Consider the following 21,170-nt stretch of genomic DNA (forward strand, 5'->3'; position numbering starts at 1 on the left):
CCGGGGATGACAGCTCCCCCCTGGCTCCCGCCCGGCCCCGCCCCGCGGCCCCGGGATTGGTTCGCGCGGGCCGCCCCCCCTTCGAGGCGGGGCCGGGCCGCTCCCGCCCGCTGGTCCCCAACCCGGAAATGCGGCTCGGGTGCGCCGGCGAGGCCGGCCCAAGTCGCGGCGGAGCGATGGCGGGCGCGGCCAATGGGAGCGGGCAGCGGCGGCAGGCTGGCGGAAGTCCCGCCCGACGTCGCGCGGGGGCGGGGCGGCGCCGGGGGCGGCGGGCGGCGGGGCGGGCGCAGGATGAGGGCGGCCATTGCTGGGGCTCCGCCGCGGGGAGGAGGACGCTGAGGAGGCGCCGAGCCGCGCAGCGCTGCGGGGGAGGCGCCCGCGCCGTCGCGGGGCCCATGGCCAGGACCACCAGCCAGCTGGTGAGTGCGCGCCGGCCGCCCGGGCGCGCCGGCCCGTCACCAAGCCAAGCGCGGCGGCCGCCGGGGCCCGGCGAGGCGGGGCGGCCCCGCGTCCCCAGGGCCGGGCGGCGCCTCACCTGCGGCCGGCCGGCCGGGCCGGGGACCGCGGGCTTCGTGAGGGCGCTTCTCGGCCGCCACGGGGAGCCCGGGCCCCGGCGCGGCCGGCGCCTGCCCGGCGGGGGCGCTGACAGACGCGCGGAGGGCGGGGGAGGCCGGGGAGGTGTCACTGGCCTGTCGCGGTGGAAGTGCTCGGAAAGTTTGTTTTCGGCGCGCCGCGGCCTGGAGCTCAGCCTCCTGGGTTCGCTTTCGTTCCGTCTGCGGAGGAACCTTCCTGGGTCTTCACCTGGAACGGGGTCCCGCTGCCTCTGCCGCAGCGAAGCGGGAGGGACGAGTTCTTGCTCAGAGCACCTGATGCTCCAGGCTTCCCGCAAATTCACGGTTAGGGTGGGATCTGGTAGCCTCCTTTCCCCGCCCGGCGGAGCGGCACTGGGTGCTTTTCCTGCCTTGGGGCTCTTCTCCCGCAGTGGCATCGAGTATGGGAAGCCCCGGGGAGGTCGGACTTGAACCTGCTGCCGAGGGGCGAGTGATCGTGACAGCGAGGAGGGATTGCAGGGGAAAAAGAAAAAGGAAAAGCACTTGTTGGGTGAAATGTTTTGCTTAAAAGTATCGTTAGTGTTTCCACGTTTTTTTCTCTGTTGCTAAAAGTATCCTCGGTGTTCTGATGTTTTCCCTGTGTTTGAGTTTGGGAGTCGCGAAGGTGGTTTCAGAATTTATACCTCGGGCGCGACTGTGAAAGTGGGTGATGGAAGAACGTCGGCACCGCTTGCAAAATTTGGTTCAAAAGGCAAATCAAAATTGCTTAGGTGAGTGAAGATCCAGGAAGCTTACCTGACGTCTTGTTTTCCAGCATACAGCTTTGTGGTAGCCGTTCTTAATCCTTTTTGGGGAGTCCGAACCCCTGTGAGAATCTGGTGGAAGGTGTAACTCCTCTCCTGAGAAAAAACACTGAGTTACCCCGCATTTTGTAATTAATTTAGCCGGTTCTTGAACCTTCTGCAGTTCAGCCTCAGACTTCATGCTAAGAACACTGTAGAGATGGGTGACGCTCCAGAGTGTAAGAGGAGGACCTGTTCGGTTGAGAAAATGGTGAAAGGCGAAGGGGCCGTCTTTGACTGTTGCGACATGTGGCTGTACCCTGGGGTGTCTGGGCTAACAGGCAAAAACACAAATTGGGCTTCTTGGCGAGCCTCAGTGGAGGCCGGGGGTGACGACAGCCATGGAAGTGTGTAAAATGAACTTTCAGACACCGATGCTGTTGGGGTGCAAGGTGTGTACTTGGTGGGGATGGTCCTAGCAAGAGGCAAAGAATACATTTCCTCATGGTCTTGGTTGTTCCACACGATGGGCCTGGGACATCTGGAGTTTCTTTGCATAAGTCAGCCTTTTGGTGCAAAAATGCTGGAATCCAGTGAGAGAAAGTGAATCGTAGAATAAAGGATAGATCTCCCTGTCTGAAAGTGAGAGGGACAGGCTTTTGTGTCTTCAGCTAGATCCCCTCCCTCCCTGCTGAAGAATTTGCCATATTTTCCCTCAGGAATGGCAGAGGTGCCCCCAGTATTGGGTTTTTACCTGCAGACAGATTTGCATGGTTCAAGTGGGTTTGCATCTCGATTTTATGTGTGTGTGTGTGTGTGTGTGTACCTGCATATATATATTTATTTACTTGTTAGAGTGTGCGTGTGCAGGCGGGCGCACGAGCAGAGGGAGAAGCAGGTGGAGGGAGAAGCAGGCTCCCCGCTGAATAGGGAGCCTGATGTGGGACTCGATCCCAGGACCCTGAGATCATGACCCGAGCTGAAGGCAGAAGCCCAGTCGACTGAGCCACCCAGACCTCCCTGCATCTAGAATTTTAAGGTGGCATTGTGTGGAGAAGCCCCCAGCCCAGTTACTGAATTTTCCCTTCTCTCTGAGCGTGTACAGGCGACAGGGGGAGCAGTACAAATGAAGTGTGAAAACTGTCTAGTCTACTCAGATTTTCAGGTGGGCCAGAGACTGGAGGAACCATTTCTTGAGCACTTACTGTAGAAGCAGACACTTCCAGATAGCTCACCCCGTGTTGCTTGATTTTGTTAGCGGTGCTGTGTGAGGTGGGAGTCCTTCCCATTTTACAGGTGTGGAAGCTGGGATGTGGGGAGGTATCGTATCTGCTTAGTGTGAACCCACCACTGAGTGGCGGCTGGCCTGGGCAGCACTCGAACCCCCCATGGGAGGAGCGTCCCGAGGGAGGGTCTCCTGGGCAGCACAGTACAGCACTTGGCTTGAGGAAGTGCTTGGTGCCACTGCCCAGAACGTTTTCCCTGGGAGCTGCGCCTGAATGTGCGGACTGTGCCGCCCTGGAGGCGGGAGGGCCATCTTCACACGGAGGACCGCGAGTATTTATTTCTTGGGGCAGATGGCTGAACTCTGTGACCCCTGGAGGCTGCTTCGGCGAGGCCGTCAGAAAGCAGCTGTTTGGAAAGAGGCTGCGCTCCATCTGTGTTTGAGCGTTGCTACCCTGAACGGGTGAGGCTTGGAATCCTCCCTTCGGGGAACAAGAACTGGGCAGAGATTCGGTGAAAGGTAAAACGGGAGATCAGGCCGAGCGGCTCCGCGCGCTCTAGGTAGGGCGGCTCCGGCTTCGGCAGGGGTGGCCGCCTCCGTGCGGGAAGGTGGCTGGGGAGATGCGGAACATGGAAAGAAGTGGGTTCTCATTTCCACGCTCCTTTCTTGGGCTGCTCCTCCTGAGTCTTGCGTGGTGTGATGTTTTTCTGTCCCTGCGACACTCCTGCTGTGCTTGGGAGCCGGCAGGGCAAGGTCCCTGTACTCAGAGATGGGAGTGGAGGGTGGTGCTGTTCTGAGTGTTTCGTGGGAAGGATCGCAGCAGCAGCAGCAGCGGCGGCCGCGGCTTGCGGAGCTGTGGGGCCGACAGAGCGGTCCTGGGCAGCTCTTCAGAGCAGGTCCTGGCCTCTGGGCTCCTTTAGCAGAGCTTGGAACGAGGAAGAGGTAGGTCCTGGGCGTGTCATCCTCTTCACTCAGTGCCCTTGTGCCCTGAGCCGCCTGACGTGGGGTTTGGGTGCGTGCAGGCAGAGGTGTGATGAATGGGGAGTAGCCGCACAAATGGGGGAGCAGCTCAGTCCCCTCCGAGTTGCTGGAGCGTGGAGAACCTTCCCTGGCACTAGACTTTGTCCGTTCCTGAGGAGTAGCTTCTCGGGAAATGGACTTTGCTGGAGCTCCACACGCTGCTGAGGAGCCCTTGGTGCAGACGTGACGCCCTCAGCAGGTGTGAGGGCGCGGGCGGTGTGTGTGAGCTCCGCGCCTGCCCTGTGGGTGGCAGCCGGCCGCGGTGGGGCAGTGCAGCTGTTTTGAAGGCAGGTTCAAAGGGCAGGTCACTGGGGAGGAAGTGTTGGTGTGGAAACCAAGTTTTGGACATGTGTCGTTCAGGCCTGTTCTGCAGTGGCGTCTTGTTAACTGGCTCACGTTTGTTACCAGACCCTTTAAAAAAATCGTTTGAATACCTAGAGCCAGTGGTGTGTCCATTCTCTAGCCGCACAAGAGGCAGAGTGCATTTTTTCAAGATTAATGGGGAATATGGTCTGATGATAGTGCCTTAGAGGTGAAAGGCCTTTTTGGGTTCATGGTGGTCCTTGGTCTGTTTTCAGTGCTTGGCTGGTTGCGTTTCTGTAGCTGCACAAAATCTGTTTCCATCCTCTTAGTGTAGGAAATTTTCCTGATTTTAACTGAGATTTTTAGTCCCCGAGAAATTCCAAGTCGTTTTGAATGTCTTAAGAGAGGTAGTTTGTTATAAAGGATCTGTTTGTGGCTTTCATATCCTTCCTCAGCAACTGGTGGAGGTTTCTGCTTCCATAGCTGGAGGGCTTGCAGGCCCACGGGAGGAGGCCCGACTGCGCGGCGCGGGCTGTGCCCTATGCTAGCCCCTGCTTTGGTGCACAGCCCACGGAAGAACAAACAAGTATGGTTTTTGTTTGGAGTGTTGTCTGGGGGCCTGAGGAAGGTGGGCACACAGTTCCTCGTGGCCTAGTGACCTCCCCTGCCCCACAGACAGGATCCGGTGCCCTGCGGACCAGCCACTGCGCTTCGAATCAGCTTGCGGCCTTCCGGGAAGCGGGGCCTGTAAAGGTGTCGTGTGGTGGTATGTCTGGATGCCAGGAGGTTCGTCGTGGAGGTCTGTGTCTTCTGCACGTTTGTGGAGCCGGTGGCAGGTCTGCCCACGTCGGAGAGGGCTGACGCGAGGCTGCGCGCAGACGGCTGCGTGTGTGCTTCTCGGCGGTGTTTCATTCGGAATTCATCCGGCGGAGAGCTTAGCTGTTACAATGAATTCATTGTTAAAGTCCCGTTCTTCAACCTGTTTTTCTCTTTTGGAATTAATTGTGCTGCAGTGGGAGCTGTATCTCAGAGCGACAGCTACATACCGGTGCTGTCAGGGGAGGCCGATAAGATTTGCAGGGAAGCTTGACTCTTACAGAAATTCTTGTGACGTCCTTTGACCTGCAGTGGTGACCTGTGAGGTGCGGGGCTTCGAGTTAACTTTTCTGCTCACCCTCCCTGTTTCTGAGAGACGGGGAGCACAGGGCGTCCCGCTGCCCCCGATGGTGGGGGGACCCTTGCTCTTGAACCCAGTGTGAAGCCGGTGCGTGGACTCGTGGCCTGGCTGTGGGCGCTGCTGCGCAGTGAAGGAAGTGGTTCTGCTGGAGGGCGCGCGGCTACCCTGTGCTCTCGTCGCGCAGTCTCTCCCCTGGTGGGGTTTGAAGCATGACCTGCTTCCTCCGCGGCCCCCTTTTCCCGGGCATCGAGAAGTGAGTACTTGCTGGAAGGGTGCCCAGTAGCATCGTTCCTGAGGCTTCCCCTGCCTCTCATGGCCTGTCACTTTGCTCCTCCTCAACGAGGGTCCCTCCGCAGACGCCCCTGCCGTGCGCCCTCTCTCCCAGCCTGTACAGGGTAGTGTCCGGACGGTCTGGGCTGCCGGGTTCTCCTCTTCGGGCTCTTCCTCTTTGCCTGAAGAAATTCCCCTCAGTGGAAACCACCCCCTAGACGGCTTCTCTGACTCTCTTTCATGCTCCTCCTATCTGGGCTGCCTGTGGTGTATCTGTCACTTACCTGCCTGTCTTCCACTTTTGTTATTGGTTAACAAAAACGTGTCTGAATCTGTGCATTCCGGTGCCTTCCGTTTAGAGCTGTGTGTCCTTGAGCGGGGCAGGGCTTGGTCCTGAACTCTTGCCTGTTTAATGCCCGGTAGGAAAGCATTCCAAACTGGGAAGCAGTCGGAGGGTTAAAAACATGGATTCGCGTCCCACTCCTGCATCCTCTAAGGAAATGCAGCTGAGGAAGGGGGTCTGGTTTTCCTGTACGTGTTTTGCCGCATCACCGGCTCGAGCCCGGAAGGCTGTGTTTCAGACGTCGGCCCGGCTTCGTACCGCGGCTCTTCTGGCAGCGTTCGGCCCCTGTTGTCGGGGTAAACCGGACGCGCGGACTCCGTGTGAGCACGCTCACGCGGGGCTTTTCCCGTTGGCGCTGCCGCCGTGCGGGGCGAGCCCTGCTGCCACCGCTGTCCTCGCGTCGCCAGATCTGAGTGCCTGACCTGTGGAAGAGCCGGCGTCGGTGCCATGGACTCCGCACGAGAGGCGGCTGCTTACCTCTCAGGAGGACCGTTTCCTTAAAAGATCCCTGCGAATCACCCTGCCAGTCCTCTGGCCAGAAGCCAAGCTGCGATCCCCGTATGATGTAGGGCCCTCAGGGGAAATGGCAGAGCTCTCTGCTGTGCGGGCAGGGTCCGTGAGGGGTCTCCCCAGGCCTCGACTTTGCGCGGATTTCTAAGTGTCCGGTCCTGAAAGGGGCGTGTGCTCTGTGTTGGGTGCAGCCCTGTCCGTCCGCGCCACCCTCCATGGATGGCTGTGTGGCTGATGGGCCTGCGGGTGTCCAAGCAGCCCGCCTTGTGTTAGAGGTTCCTTCAGGGGACCTCTGCACCTCTCAGTCACCGTGCTCAGTGAGTGAGAGAGCCACCATCCTAGGAGGAGGGCGGAAGCGACAGGAATGCTAGCCTTGGCGTGTGCCAGCGCTGGCCACTAAGCAGTGCTGCGTGGAGGCCTCCTTTGGGAGATGATGGGACCAGCCCATTCTTCGGGAAAAGTGCCCGGACTCTGACTCCGCTCAGCTGTGTTCTTAGGAAGGTCTGATCTGGAGAGTCACCGCAGCCAGACCCTGGGAGCAGGTGAGGTCGCGGCTAACTTAGAAAGCTAAGCAGCTTGATAACTGCTCGTTTCCGGGCTCTTGTCATTACCGACTGGCTTCCTTCCTTGAGGGTAAGCACTGAGCTGTTCTGCATTCTTTCCTCTCCGAGAGGGGCCCGTGACTTAGGCCCGCCAGGAGGCTGGGAGAATCATCTGTACCCTCAGTGCGTGACCTCTGAAGTTCACCATTTACTGCCCTCTTTTTCCTTCGTTAACTCATTTTTTTCTTCCTGCAGTTTGGCATTTTTCTTTCATGGGGTTTTTTCATTGGTCAAAATTATAGTCTTCTACTGATTGTATGTACATAGCTGGTTATTATCAGATATACAGCTTAGAAATGTGTATCTAAATATAGATTTTATTTGCGAATGCATTTTATTCTCATTCCTAAAAAAGGAAAACAAAACTCATAACCTAAATGACTTTTTTTTTTTTTTAATCTTGGAAAACTCTCCTGTGCAGAAGCTGCTGGCCCTGTGTTGTATGTCTCTGGGGTGAAGGGGGGTGAGGATGGGTTAATGATGGAGAAGAGACAGGGACAGAACCAGGGCTGCGCGCTCAGGGCCTGAAAGAATCCTTGCATGAAAATGATGGCAGCTTAGTGGGTGGGGGACAGCCTGCATGTGCTCCCACCCCTGTGAGCCCCACTAACCACAGCCCTGCCCCAGGGGCTGAAGGGAGACAGTGCCCCAAGGGGAGAGCATTGCCCTGCCAGCCTTTATGGGGCTGCTCCAGAGAGGAGCACAGAAGAACCTGGGCCCAGGTGCGCTGAGCAGGGAGGGCTTTCCTGGCAGGCTAGCCCAGATGCAGGGGAGCAGGGGCGCAGCCAAGTGTGGGGGAAGTTTGAGGAGGGAGCACCATTTCTAGTGCTGGGAAACCTGTTTCCAAAAGCAGAAGACTTTTGGGCAGTGCAGGCTGAAGAAGGTGGTGGTATTAGGAAATGTATTCTAAACTTTCCCTGTTAGTTTTTTTTTTTTTTAAATCTTTCAAGTGTATTACTTTCCTTCAGTAACCCTACCTACATTTTTTAAATTAGTGTTGAGGCACTGACTCTGATCAAGTTTTTAAATGATGGGATGTTTTCAGATCCTTTAAGTTTTCTTGAAGCTATGAAAGTAGCCTCCAGACAAGCTTTTTTTTTTTTTTTTTAAAGGTTTTATTTATTTATTTGACAGACAGAGATCACAAGTAGGCAGAGAGGCAGGCAGAGAGAGAGGAGGAAGCAGGCTCCCCGCTGAGCAGAGAGCCCGATGCAGGGCTTGATCCCAGGACCCTGAGATCATGACCTGAGCTGAAGGCAGAGGCTTTATCCCACTGAGCCACCCAGGCGCCCCAGACAAACTTATTTTTAAAATAAACTTGGTGTGGGACGCCTGGGTGGCTCGTCAGTTAAGCGTCTCCCTTTGGCTCAGGTTATGATCCCGGGGGCCTGGGATCGAGTCTAGCATCGGGCCCCCTGCCTGGCAAGGAGCCTGCTTCTCCTGCCTGCTGCTTTCCCTGCACACTCTCTGACAGATAAATAAGTAAAATCTTTTTCTTTCTTTCTTTCTTTTTTTTTTAAAGACTATTTATTTATTTATTTATTTATTTATTTATTTGAGAGAGAGACCCTTCATCCCACTTCCCCTGATACTAACATCTGCGCAGCCATGTCCGCAGGTGCAGAGTGAACCCGAACTCCTTCTAGAACTGGTTTCTACTCAGGACCAGGCCCCTGTCCCTCTGGAGTATTTGCTGCTGCTGATCCGGTGGACATTTGCCACAGTCTGCTCAGGTCCTCTGTGCCCAGTCCCTTCCTCATTTCTTTGCCGGCAGGAGGCTGGAGTTCTGTGACCTGGCCTTTGTGAAAGTATGCGGCTGGCTTTGATTCGTCCTCTTTTAGCTTCTTTCCTTTCTTGTGAAGCTACAGTTGTTCATTGTTTGAAGGCCTTCGTCTTGAGTCACAGATGAACCTGTGGCTGTTACTTGGGGCTTTGAGATTGAACTCTGAGCAGAGTTTGGAGTTTTGTCTAGGCTGGAACTCAGAAGATAAGCATCTCTGGAAAATTGTGAATTTGGTTTATTTTCCCTCCCGTGTACACATTTGCCTCTCCCACCACCTTTCCATATAATGACAGCACCTAATGGACTGTTACGAAGGTAGGAATTGATAGGAAGAAAGAACGGGTCACAGGTGTAAGGGGAGAGCAGTCTCGATAAAGTGATCGTGGGGGCTCCTGGCAGGGGGCAGGTGGGCCTCTGGGCTCTGACCTGCCTGAAGGCTAAGAGAAGGCCAAAAACAGACAGGCCTGCCTGTCTGCCCTTCCTGTGTTCGTTCTCCTTTTCTGTCTGTTAACTGGTTTTTGGGAGGAGGTGTGGATGAATGTCATGCTAGACAAAATGGATCTTTCTCTGCACGCTGATGGTGTCGTGAAGTTCTGCTGTGGGAGTTAGCCGCTAACACTGGGACAGTCTTTCTGTGTGTCTCAGCTGGCTATTACCGTTCCCAGTAAGAAACTCTTTATTCAGGATTTGTAGCTAGGGAGCCCAGGAAGGGAGAGCAGCTGCCAGTGGTGCCTTTTCAGGTGTCAGGAGAGGTGGCATCCGCAGTAAGAAATCGCTGATTCTCTTCGCTCTTGCAAACCACGCACGGGTCTGCTGCTGGAGAGGTGTTCCTGCCAGATGACATTTATTCCTGTGGCCAGTTACATTCTGGGGGCTGGTGTTTTGTTTTTTCCTATTTCAAGGAGCAAGAACTTTGAGAGGATTAAAAATCAAACGTCTGACCACATTAATCTGGCCTTTTCCTTACAGGCTAATCTGTTAGGGTTACGAGAACAGTTACCGATATCACTGTGATTGTGTTTATGTGTGGGGAACTCTGATGGAAGATAAACAAGACCAGGACATTTTAAGGAACCATGGGAAGTTCCCATAGGTCCCTTTACCGCTCTCAAGAACCTTGCGCCTTGCCCGGGGAGATGTTGTTCCCTTGCGGGTACGGGAGCTGTGAGGTGGCAAGGATGCGGTGCAGCGCTGTCCACAATGAGGTTGAAGGACACAGGAGGAGGAGAGGGCACAGTTAGTGAGTCAGTGTCTGGGAGGGGGACTAATGGGGGCAGCTGTGTGTGTGGGAAGCACTGAGGGGCCCCAGCCCAGCAGAGAGCACCGGAGGAGAGGGAGGGAGTTGTGGAGGGGAGAGGAGGGGATAGTAGGGCTGGAACCCCAGAGAAAGGTCCTCATTTCATTGGAAGCGCCCATGTGCTTTAGATTTTAAGTTTTGACTTGTGGAGGCTGTGGGAGGTTTCCCCTAAGGAGCTGGGGTCGGAAACTGGAGAATGGGAAAGAGGAGGCCCCCAGGCTTTGGCTCCCCTGGGTCTGACAGGAAACCGCTCAGCATCTGTGGCCTCAGTGCTTCACGAGGTAACCTTTTGATTCGAGTTAGGTATCACTGAGATTTCCAGGCTAAATTGCGGGGAAAAACGTTTGCTGAATGAATTTAATTCCCAGTGAGAGGTTCGTATTTAAGTGGTGTATAATTAATGTGGTTTTAGATTAGAAACCCAGTCTTTCTTAGTTGTCAACTTTAATATGTTAAATTACTAATTTTAGCAAAACAGAAGACAAGAGTGTGTTGTTTTTGTTTTCTAACTAATAATAGATCTTACTTAGTAAAGCTCTTAATGCATATTCATTCTAGATTTTGTCCAAGGTTATTTGGCTGTGAAATGAAATCTGAAATATATGGATTAATTGTCTTTGAAATGTTGCAGTTTTTCTGGTATAGCTCCGGGATGACAGGCTTGAAAAGCAGAAATAGGAATTCCATGCTGGGCCCCCACACTCAGAGGATCTGTGTCTGAAAGCTAACTAGCTTGCTCATCTAGTTAGGAAGTACTCTCATCTCATGTCCGAGTCCTTGTTGAGTGAGTGAGCTGGTGAACCTGGAAGTTCAAAAGGTCTGTTGGCCCCGTGTGATATCACCTGTGTCCATGGAGGACTTAGTGGCCCTGCGATGGGTGGGCCTCTCAGGCGGCTTCTCCCAGCCCCAGCTCGCTGGGAGCTCCTACGCAGGCCCTGTTGACCTTGCCGAGGTTGGACTTTGTCCTTGGCAGCTAACAAGGCTAACAGTTACCGAGAGCCCACCGGAAGATCTGCTTTCCACCCAGCGGCCCAGTAATCCTCATTGTTTTCCTTTCTGTCTTTTTTTTTTTTTTTTTTTTTTTTTAAACTAAATCGGGACTCCTGTTGGCCCTGACATGGTTTTGGATTTTGTCTCCTGCTGTTTTCACTTAACATTTTTGCTTGAGCTTTTCTGTAATCCTCTGCTTCTGAGGCGGCATCGTAGTCCTCTCTGGGTGAACCACGAGGCCTTGTCCTGTTGGTGGACCTTTACGTAGGCTGTTTCCAGTTGTTAGTAATTTAATGAATGGTTTTTGGTTTTCTGTTTGTTGGTTGGTTGGTTGGTTTGTAAGTGATCTCTACATCTACCGTGGGGCTCGAACTCACAACCCCGAGATCAAGAGTTATATGCTCCACTGACTGAGCCAGCCAGGCGCCCCTTAATGAATGTTTTTGTGATGTAAATTTTAGTCTGAATTCTGACTCTTTGAACTAGATTCTGTGCAGATGAATTTGTCAGGGCAGAGGGTGTGATACGGTAGTAATTACTAAATGCACCCCACAAGGGCCTGCCGGGTTAGTGCCCCCACTACTTCCTTATCTCCCTGATACAGAACAGGAGCATCTGAGACACCCTCTGCCAACGAGGGTGGAGTTTGAATGTGGCTTCACTGCTGGGTGGGGGACTATGGGCAGGGACCTGCCTTGTGCGTCAGTGTCTGCATCTTGAAAAAAAAAAGAAAAAGGTGGGGGGGGTGGATGTTGAGAGTTGTTTTGAGGACTGACCATGATAGTATGTGTAAAATGCTGAGAGGAAGCATGTAATAAATGTTAATTATTTTTAGAAGTAGAGAACAAAATGGCATTTCATTAATTTTATTTTCAGCAGTGGTAAGTTGTATCTGTAAGGGATGTATATAATTTCATGGAGAATTTAAAGAATGAACACATAAACAGATTCACATGTGCCCACCACCCTGCATTAAACATAGGGTTTTGCTAAGTTCTTAGGAGGCCTCAGAGTGACCGTCTTGATTGTACTCTTATCCCCTGCGGTCCAGGGGTAACTGGCACCCTGATGTTCATGTTAATTAACTTAATAGTGTGTGAAGGTTACTTTTAGGGATTTCCAAAATTCGGGAAGCAGAGCTTCTGTGTCCACACAAAGGCTGTACTTCAGTGTCTCATAGTGTGTGTGCGGGTGCGTGTGTGCGCGTGTGTGGTGACGTACAGCCACAGTAACGATGAGGATGCAGGTCAGTAACGTTCGGAGACAGGGTCTGCTGAGCGCTGCCGTCTGTCAGGCCTGTGGACTAGACCGCAGGCCGCCCTGACCTTGTGTTCTGCCGCCCGCCTCACCTGCTGCTTGCTGGGGGACAGAGTGGGAACACAGGTGAAGTGGCATCCTCCGGGATCACCCACTGAATGCTTCTCCCCTCCTTCTTGCCCTTTCTGCACCCCCTTCCGGGGAACAGGGGGAGCAGTCTTCCTCTGAATCCAGCCAGCTGACCCCTGGAGCGCGGCTGGCGCGCGTGGCTGCGCGCTGCTTAGGGGCAGCTGCATTTTGCTTTGTGTGGTGCTGCTCCGGAGCCCCGGTGGCCGCTTGTCACTGGTGGCTCCCTGACTGCTGTGGTTGAGACCTGTGCGGCCCGCAGAGCGTGTGGCCCAGTGTGTGTTAGGAGCTCAGGCAGTGCCCTGCTGCCACCTGAGGCCGGAGCCACACGCGGTCTGCCCCACAGTCTGTCCCGGGAGCCCCCACACCCCCCACACCTCCCAGGGTGCTTCCTGCCCTTGTCTCTTGAAGGCACTCAGCAGCCTCAAGGTCTGGGTCGATGTTATCAGCCTCATTTTATAGAAGAGTAAATTACGGTTCAAAGAGTGTGGCTGACCCATGGTTCCCCCTGGTTTCAGCTGAGTCACACATCTAGAACTTGGGTCTTGGATTTTGGTACCCCACCGCAGTCCTCGCGCCGGGAGTCGGGAGTTGGGGGGAGGCAGCAGTGGTTGCTGGGCCTAGCTTTGTGGAGGCTCTCGAGGTGTAGGGTGTTCCTACGGAAGTGTTCTCTGCCAGGGAGCCCCGTTGAATGAAAGCAGTGCTCCTTTGGGGAAGAGCTGGCCGGATTGGGGGCAGCTTGTCCCCCTCGAGGGGAGTGTTCCCACGCTGTGGCATGTCGACTGTGTCCGTGTCGGGGGTTTCAGAGCTCCAGGGCGCGCTCGGCCCAGGCAGCGTTCGAAGACCACCTGGCGTTTTGAGTTTGAGATCCTGTCCCCGGGAGAGGTTGCTGGCTGGAGCCTTAAGCTGTGAGGCTGCATCTTGAGCATAGAAGGGCCTGATTTCGATGGTGGTTTCTCTCCTGATGGCTGGGGGCTCAGCCTTCCGTATCGTTTATCTGCCTCGGAGTTAGCATCGGGCCTCCTAATGCAGTGTGTAGTTGATGCTGTTTATTCAGACTCGGCAACCGTATTTGGGAAGGGGATGGGCTTTATTTTGCCTCGGAAGGCTTATTTTATGATCTAATGACCTTTGGACGGGAAACCTTTTTGTGTCTTCTGTGTTGTTTAGTCGTGGAAGTACCTCTAGTGCGCGTCCTCTGAGCAGGCCGGCTGGTGCGCTCTGCGTGGATTAACTTAGTAAACCCTCGCGGCAAGGAGCGCCCGAACGCCACGGCCGAGCTTCGCCCAGCTCTTGGTTTCTGCCCATGTCATGATCTTGGGGTGGTGGGATCGAGCCCCGTGTCAGGCTCTGCACTCCTCTAAGATTCTCTTCCTTTCCCTCTGCCCCTCCTGCTCCTGCTCTCTCTCTCAAATCTTAAAAAAAGAAAAAAAATTCCTTACAGCAAGCTGGGAGCTGTGGTTCTCCTCATCCCTGGCTATGAGGTGGACAGTGTGAACCACTGAGAGGTGACTGACGAACTTGTTCAAGGTCACACGGCCCGTGAGGAGCAGAGCTGAGATCTGAACCTGTGCGGTGCAAGTTCACTTCATGCTGGGGCTTCTCCACTCGCACGTGTAACTTGTCTGTCTGTCTGAGGCCCAGACTCTTAGTTCAGATGCGAAAGGTTTAGACAGCTTAGTAACTTGATGATTAAGAGTTTGGATATTTATTTTTGTGTTTTCATGGAATTAGGTTCTTCCTCAGCGTGTTTGTAGAAATGTAAAAACCCTTAGGAGCCAAGACGGATTTAAAGAAGCTACTTGAATTGCTCAGATATGGAGGGTGTAGGCCCAGAGTGCTGAATCCTCTGCTGGGCAGGGACACCGCCTTCCCCTCAAGGTGAAAGACTTTCTCATCACCCCGGCCTGGAGTCTGGCCTCAGACTCCCCAAGCCCCTTCTTTGTTTGAAATCCTTGCTTAATTTGCATTTTATCCTTCCTTTTAAAAAAAAAAAAGGATTTTATTTATTTATTTGACAGAGAGCGAGCCCGATAGCACAAGTAGGCAGAGCAGCAGGCAGAGAAGGGGAAGCAGGCTCTTCGCTGAGCAGAGAGCTGGTCGGGAGGCTCCGTGCCAGGACCCTGAGATCATGACCTGAGCCAAAGGCAGAGGCTTTAACCCACTGAGCCAAAGAGCACCCCCCCCCCCCCCCCCCCCCCCCCCGCCTTTTATCCTTCCTGAAGAGATAAAGATAAGACACAGATAAGGAAGCAGCTGGAGAGATCTGAGAATTGCCAGTCAGTCCTCTTCCTGGAAATCTCCTTCCTCTGCTGTCTGGTGTCCACCCAGGTGCTCTTGCCTTTTTTCCTTGTCCCGGGGGCTCAGGTAGGATTGGGCTCCTAGTAGGTGTTCAGTGAACTGTGTGGTAGCGGATGAGTGGATAAATCACTTTTCCTTGTGAAGTGTTTTAAGTTACCATCTTTCAAACAAAAGAGGAAAAACCATGGGTTTCCCACCCAAATACCACCTTCAAACCACTTGAAACCACTTAAGGCTCAAGAGCATCTCCACAGCTTGAGTCCCACCCCTGTCCCTTGTGCAGACGTGGGAGCCCTGGGAGTCGCTGTGGCTTCTCTCCAGACACTGGCGGTAGCCTCCTGTGACCTGCACGGCCTCCACCCACCCCGCCCCGCCCAGTGAGGACCGTCGGTCACCACTGATTACTGATTGTGAGATGTGCTTTACAAACGTGGCGCTCTGTATTTTCAAAAAAAGCTTCCAGGGCTGCCTGGCTGGTTCACCTGGTGGGACGTGTAGCTCTTGGTCTCAGGGTTGTAGGTTTGGGTCTCTTGTTGGGTGTAAAGATTAGTTAAAAATAAAACCTTTAAAAAATAAAAATAACTGGGCACCTGGGTGGCGCAGTGGGTTAAAGCCTCTGCCTTTGGCTCAGGTCATGATCCTGGAGTCCTGGGATTGAGCCCCGCATCGGGCTCTCTGCTCGGTGGGGAGACTGCTTCCCTTTCTCTCTCTGCCTGCCTCTCTGCCTACTTGTGATCTGTCTGTCAAATAAATAAATAAATCTTTTAAAAAATACATAGATGTTGTACCTTAAAAAAAAAAAGATTTATTTAAGAGCATGTGCTTGTGCATGCGCATGGTTGGGGGGCGGAGGGAGAGAGAAACCTCAAGCCGACTTCACACTCAACATGGAGAACACATGGGGGTTCAAATCAAGAGCCTGCCGCCCAGCCATTAGAGCCGCCCAGGCGCCCCTGGGAATCAGCTAAGACTCATGTTTGCTTCCTGTCAGAGTCGCTCTTATGAAGGGCAGCTTGTGGTCCCCAGTCGGAAAAGGTAAGGTGAGCACAGCACGTGGCACTCCTACTTACTCATTGTCTACACACTCATCTGTACTGAATGAGAGTCATGTTGAGAGGACTTGGGGGGGACATGGTGACCCCTTTTCCAGAGGCTTCACGGTGCCAGAGGTCGGTGACACTGATTCTTGGAGGCAGGTTCAGTTGAGAACAGCTGTCCTTCCTCATTCTCGAGCTCGCTCAGCCACAGAGGTCGCTGCCACGTTTCTCGGTGGTGAGGCAGTTGCTGAAGCTTGTCCTGACCAGCCACGCAGGAGGTCGGAGGGAGATACGCAGAAGGGGATCTCCTTCTGAGGGAGGGGGGCTCCGGGGTGGGGGTGCTGGTCCTGGGAAGTGGGGGAGGAATGGTAGGGGCTGGGCATGCCGGTGGGGGTGGTGCTGGCAGGGCAGGAGCAGCACTGATGTAGGCTGGCCTGCAGTGTGAAGCTGGCAGCACCCAGCCTTTCCTGGGGCGTAAGGGGCGTGGATTTGGGGTGTGCGCGTGTGTATGGGAAAGGCGAGCGTCATAACTCCCTGTGGGCTGTGTTCTGGAGAACTACTCTTGTGGTCAGCTTCATTTGATTAGGGAGGATGGGGTTGGGATAGGCACGACTAGGGTTTTGTTACTTGAAATTTCTCTAGAAATTTAAATTTCAGAAGCTATGGAGTAACCAGAACTATTTACTTACCGCAGTTTTGGGTCATCAGGTGGGTGGCAAGCTGACTGGGTTGTGCCGGGAGGGAATGACTCACCGGCAGGTCCTGGGTCACCTGGGATCCCTGGGCTGTGCCTCTGTAGGGCGGAATGCTGGCAAGCCGGAGGGGGTGTCTCAGGACCAGAACCCACCCTGTGGGGCTGCCAGTCAGCCCGTGTCCCCCAGATTGTGGCAGACTGCCTCAGTGCTATTGATGCTGCTTGAACACCACCTCGAAATGTTGAAAAGAAGTTAGCTGTTAAGAGTAACAACTATAATAACAAATATTTGGACTTTTCACCCGCAAGAGGGCCTTTTCTCTTAGACTTTTTGTTTCACAGTTGATGCTTAAATGCCTCAAAGAGTCACACTGTGGCTACCTTTCTTAACTACAGAAGGAATATTAATCACTAGAACGTACCCATGCCAGTGAGTTACAGCTCTCTGGGAAGAGAAAGTATGAGCGTCCGTCTGACCCTAAAAACATCTTCATCAGGGAGGGGCCCCAAGAGCTTTTTTTTTTTTTTTTTCTTTTAAAGATTTTATCTATTTATTTGACAGAGATCACAAGTAGGCAGCAAGGCAGGCAGAGAGAGAGAGGAGGAAGCAGGCCTCCTGCTGAGCAGAGAGCCCGATGTGAGGCTGGATCCCATGACCCTGGGACCATGACCTGAGCCAAAGGCAGAGGCTTTAACCCACTGAGCCACCCAGGCGCCCCCAAGGGCTGGTTTTGCATAGAAGTGCTTGGCTGGCATGCGGTGGCTGAGGCAGGAAGGAAACTGCAGAATTCCATGAAGGAGGAAGGCTGCCCATGACAGGTTCCTGTGTGGTTATGCCCATAATTGCTGGAGCAGAGGGGACACCGGAGCAGCAGTGGTCTGGTGGCCAGCATCTCAGAACCCTGGACTGATTCAGGACAGTACGGCTGGTGCTAGACTGGCGTCACAATCTGGATCAGGAGATGCTTAGGGCCTTCTGGGCAGCCTCATTTCTCAGGCTCCCACCCCTGCACTTTGAGGTACCCAGAACTTACCAGAAGTGACCCCAGAAGGAGTGTTTTCAGGGACACTGAGGTCTCTGCGTGGCATCCAGGGGTTCTGTCTGGAGGTGTCCTGTACTGTGGGTCAACTGGGCTGCTGAGTCTAGAGGTGCTCTTGCCTCATGGCCTTTGCACTGGCCAGTCCTCTGCTGAGATGGCTCTCCCCAGATTTCTTTAGGGCTTTCCCCCATCTCCTTGGGTTTTTGCTCCAATGTCACTTACCCAGTAAGGGCTTCTATGTTTAAATTTGCACATCCCACAACTGCTTACCTCAAATACTACTGTCTTCCTTTCTGGCTGTTCTTTTCTCATGGTAGTTATCACTGTCCAACACTGTAACACTACCTGTTGTTTGTTTTTTGGAGTGTCTGTGTGCCATACTGGAATGTAGCCGCTCTTTTAAAAAAAAAAAAAAAATTTTTTTTTAATTTATTTATTTGACAGAACATGAGCAGGTGGGAGGGCAGAGGGAGAGGGAGAAGCAGACTCCCCACCTAGCAGGGAACCTGACCTGGGGCTCAATCCCAGGACCCTGAGATCGTGACCAGAGCAGAAGGCAGACACAGAGACCCCCAGGTGCCCCAGAGTGTAGGGAGTGGTCTTGGCTTGTTTCTTTGTTGTATCTCCAGTACTTAGAGCAGTGCATGGCGCATAGTAGGCCCTCAGTGAACATTTGTTGATGTCAGGTGGGTAAAGCAGGGTGGTCTTGAGGGGACTGAGTTTGCCTCAGATCGAGGAAGCTGCATTGGGGCTCTGGCATTTCACGTAAATCACGTGATGGCAGAGCAGTTGTGTCCATGTCTGTGTCTCTGTCTCACAGCATCTGTTATTGCCATCTCAGAAATCCAGAGTTCTTTCTACACCTCACGTGGATGTTGATTGCAGAATGACTTGCTTTTCTTTCTGACTCGTGACAGCTGCTGTATTTTGAATCTGAAACATTAGAGGAAAGTGAAACTTTAAAACGTATGATGCATGCAGGGCACCCGGGGTTGGGGGAAGGCGGTGAGGCAGCTGGATCTTAGTTTCGGCTCAGGTCATGATCTCAGGGTTAAGGAATTGGCCTGGATTAGACTCTGGTCTTCTCTCCACCACCCCCCCCCCACACCCATCTAAGCCACACACTCTCTTTTTCTCTCTCTTTCTCTAAAATAAATAAGTCTTTGAAAAAGCGTGATGCATGATTAGCTGTCATTGCATTTTACTTTCTGTGCATGAATGCTGTCTTCCCTGCCACGCGGCTGCGTCTAAGCCATCAGCAACCCGGCCTTCCGCCCGAGACCACTACCAGCACCTGAGAGACGCCCGCACCGCGCCTCCTGCCAGCTCACGCTTCAGCCCCTTGGCAGCCAGAGGTCTGCTTTGGCTGCCTCGTGCTTCTAGCACTGGCCCATCTCTGTCGTGGCCACCCTCCCAGCTTTGGCCAGCCAGTTTTGTCAGTGACATCAGGCCCACAACCCTGTTAGGATGTAGCTTCCTAGGGGCAGGGACCGCATCTGCCTGATGGCCATGTCCCTGGACCCTTGTAAGCACAGTGGTAATGTTTACTGAGTAATCGGATTCATGATGTAATTAATTTACCTCCTTTAAGAAACTCTGATGCGCAGGGCACCTGGGCGGCACATTCAGTTGGGCGTCCGGCTCTTGGTTTCCACTCAGAGCACGGTCTTGGGGTTGTGAGATGGAGCCTCGTGTCAGGATCCCTGCGCAGCATGGAGTCTGCCCATCCCTCTCCCTCTCCCCCCGCGCACCGCACCGTGTACACACACTCGCTCTGTCAATAAATAAAATCTTAAAAAAAAAAAAAAAGGGATGGGCAAAATGAGTGTGTGTGCTCCTATGAAGTAACAGAGAACCCGTGGCTTTGGAGAGGAAGGTGTACTTACGGGCCTTACCGGAGTCTCCCCAGCAGCCCGAGTTGTCTGCACTGGGTGGGTTCAAGGTCTTGGAGCTCCCCTTACCCTCCCAGGACTGCGGACAGGGGTTGCTGGATGTGCTCTGATTTGCGGCAAACAACAGAATCTGCTGAGCCGGGGGGTCGGGGGTAGGCAGTGGGGCCTGGGAATGAGAGGTTGGAGGGGGTGACTGTGTGCTGCCTGCTGGTTTGTGTGGAGGCGCTTGCTGTCCTCTCCCCTCCCCTGCTCAGCCTGGCCTCAGGGCCACTCACCACCCTCCTGTGTCTCCATCTTTGGAGGAAGTGCCCTGTTTCTCTCTTCTTTCTATGGCCAAGCCGTCTACTTCAGTAGCCACCAAACCAAAGCAGGCACGGTGGGCATGGCTCGGCTCGGCTCCAGCTAACAGTTTTAGCCAGCTGCCAGCACTGCGGTAAGGTGACTGACTGGTTGATAGTAACTTATAAAACTTATTTACTTATAAACTTATTAACTTAAAAATCTAAAGATTCTATTTATTTAGTTGACACAGACAGAGATCACAAGTAGGCAGAGAGAGAGGGGAAAGCAGGCTCCCTGCTGAGCAGAGAGCCCGATGTGGGGCTCGATCCCAGGACCTTGGGATCATGACCTGAGCTGAAGACAGAGACTTTAACCCACTGAGCCACCCAGGCACCGTCTCTCTTTCTTTTAAGATTTTATTTATTTATTTATTAGAGCAGGGGCAGAGGGAGAGGGAGAAGCAGACTCCCCACTGAGCAGGGAGCCTGATGCAGGACTTGATCCCAGGATTCTGGGATCATGACCTGAACTGAAGGCAAAGGCTTAACCCACTGAGCCACCCAGGCGCCCCAGGTACTTTGTGTCTCTTAAAGGGGAAGGCTTCCTTACGCCTTCCAGCCTCCTGCTGGAATTGTGCTTTGGGGCAAGGAGGACTTGCCGGGAAAGGTAAGAGTACCAGGTGCATTTGTGTTTACAGGCGGGGAAGACCGGGGCTCAGCTTTTATCTCGTGACAATCTCCGTGACATATGCAGAACACAGTGTTTTTCTGCCCAAGATGTCAGTCCTAGACCACCTGCAGGGTACAGTGCTAAGAATAATGTGTGTGGGATTGTCTTAAGTCTTTTTTTTTAAAGTGTTGGTTTATTCATTTGTGAGAGAGAGAGAGTGAGCTCAAGCAGGGGGTGGGGAAGGGCAGAGGGAGATGGAGAAGCAGACTCTCTGAAGCAGGGAGCCCAATGTGGGGCTCGGTCCCAGGACCCTGGGATCAGGGCCTGAGCCGAAGGCTGATGCTTTATCAACTGAGCCACCCAGGCGTCCGGGATTGTCCTATGCTTATGCCCCTCCCTTTGCCTGCTGTCTGGGCGGAGGGGGCTCCTTCCAAGAGAGGTGCTTCCCCGCGGGAGCCGTCATTCTGGGACAGGCTGAGAGGCTGCAGGTCAGGCGTGCTCAGCCGCTTCTCTCCTCGTGTGCCAGTTCTGGCTGGATGTGTTATTCTGCATGTGCCTGCTTTACCGGGGAGTAAACGGTGTTCTCTCTGGCCATCAGAGTGGGCTCCAAGCTGTTTTTACTTTTCCAGCTCCAAGTTGAGAGTTTATTTCATTAGTTTAAAAAAGATCTTAAATCACAGAAATGATTGAGTATAATGTTACAGCAAGTGAAATGTCAAAGGCTGGCATTTGGAAACAGCGTTGTCAACAGAGTTCCAGCCAAAACCTGTGTGTTGGCCAGTGGAGCCCAGAGTCCTGGAGAAACTGGATGAGAAAGCCAGGGCTCATGCCCCTGCGGTTCCCCAGCCCAGGCCTTGCAGCTGCTGTGGGAGTGGCTGACTGCTTTCCCGAGAGCCGGGGGTTGTGTGGAGATATCTCAGCTTCGGGCGTCTTTGCTGGATCACAGTTCTTATCCTCTTGCAGGTTGAATGTGGGTCCGGCTGCTGAGTGCAGTGTTGCTCCCTACCTGCCCATTAGGG

The 21,170-nt window shown here is 53.6% G+C and overlaps 1 protein-coding gene across 1 annotated transcript in view; it reads left to right on the forward strand.

Annotated features, from left to right (window-relative positions):
- Nucleotides 1–113: 113 nt before the first annotated feature.
- PDPK1 (3-phosphoinositide dependent protein kinase 1) overlaps nucleotides 114–21,170 on the forward strand; it is a 74,436-nt gene continuing 53,379 nt past the window's right edge. Inside the window, exon 1 of the mRNA XM_047713060.1 lies at nucleotides 114–419. Within this exon, the coding sequence (XP_047569016.1) occupies nucleotides 129–419 (291 nt within the window). The 5' untranslated portion in view covers nucleotides 114–128. The remainder of the gene's footprint in view (nucleotides 420–21,170) is intronic.

This window comes from Lutra lutra, chromosome 18 (genome assembly GCF_902655055.1).
Source record: "Lutra lutra chromosome 18, mLutLut1.2, whole genome shotgun sequence".
Taxonomy (NCBI): domain Eukaryota; kingdom Metazoa; phylum Chordata; class Mammalia; order Carnivora; family Mustelidae; genus Lutra; species Lutra lutra.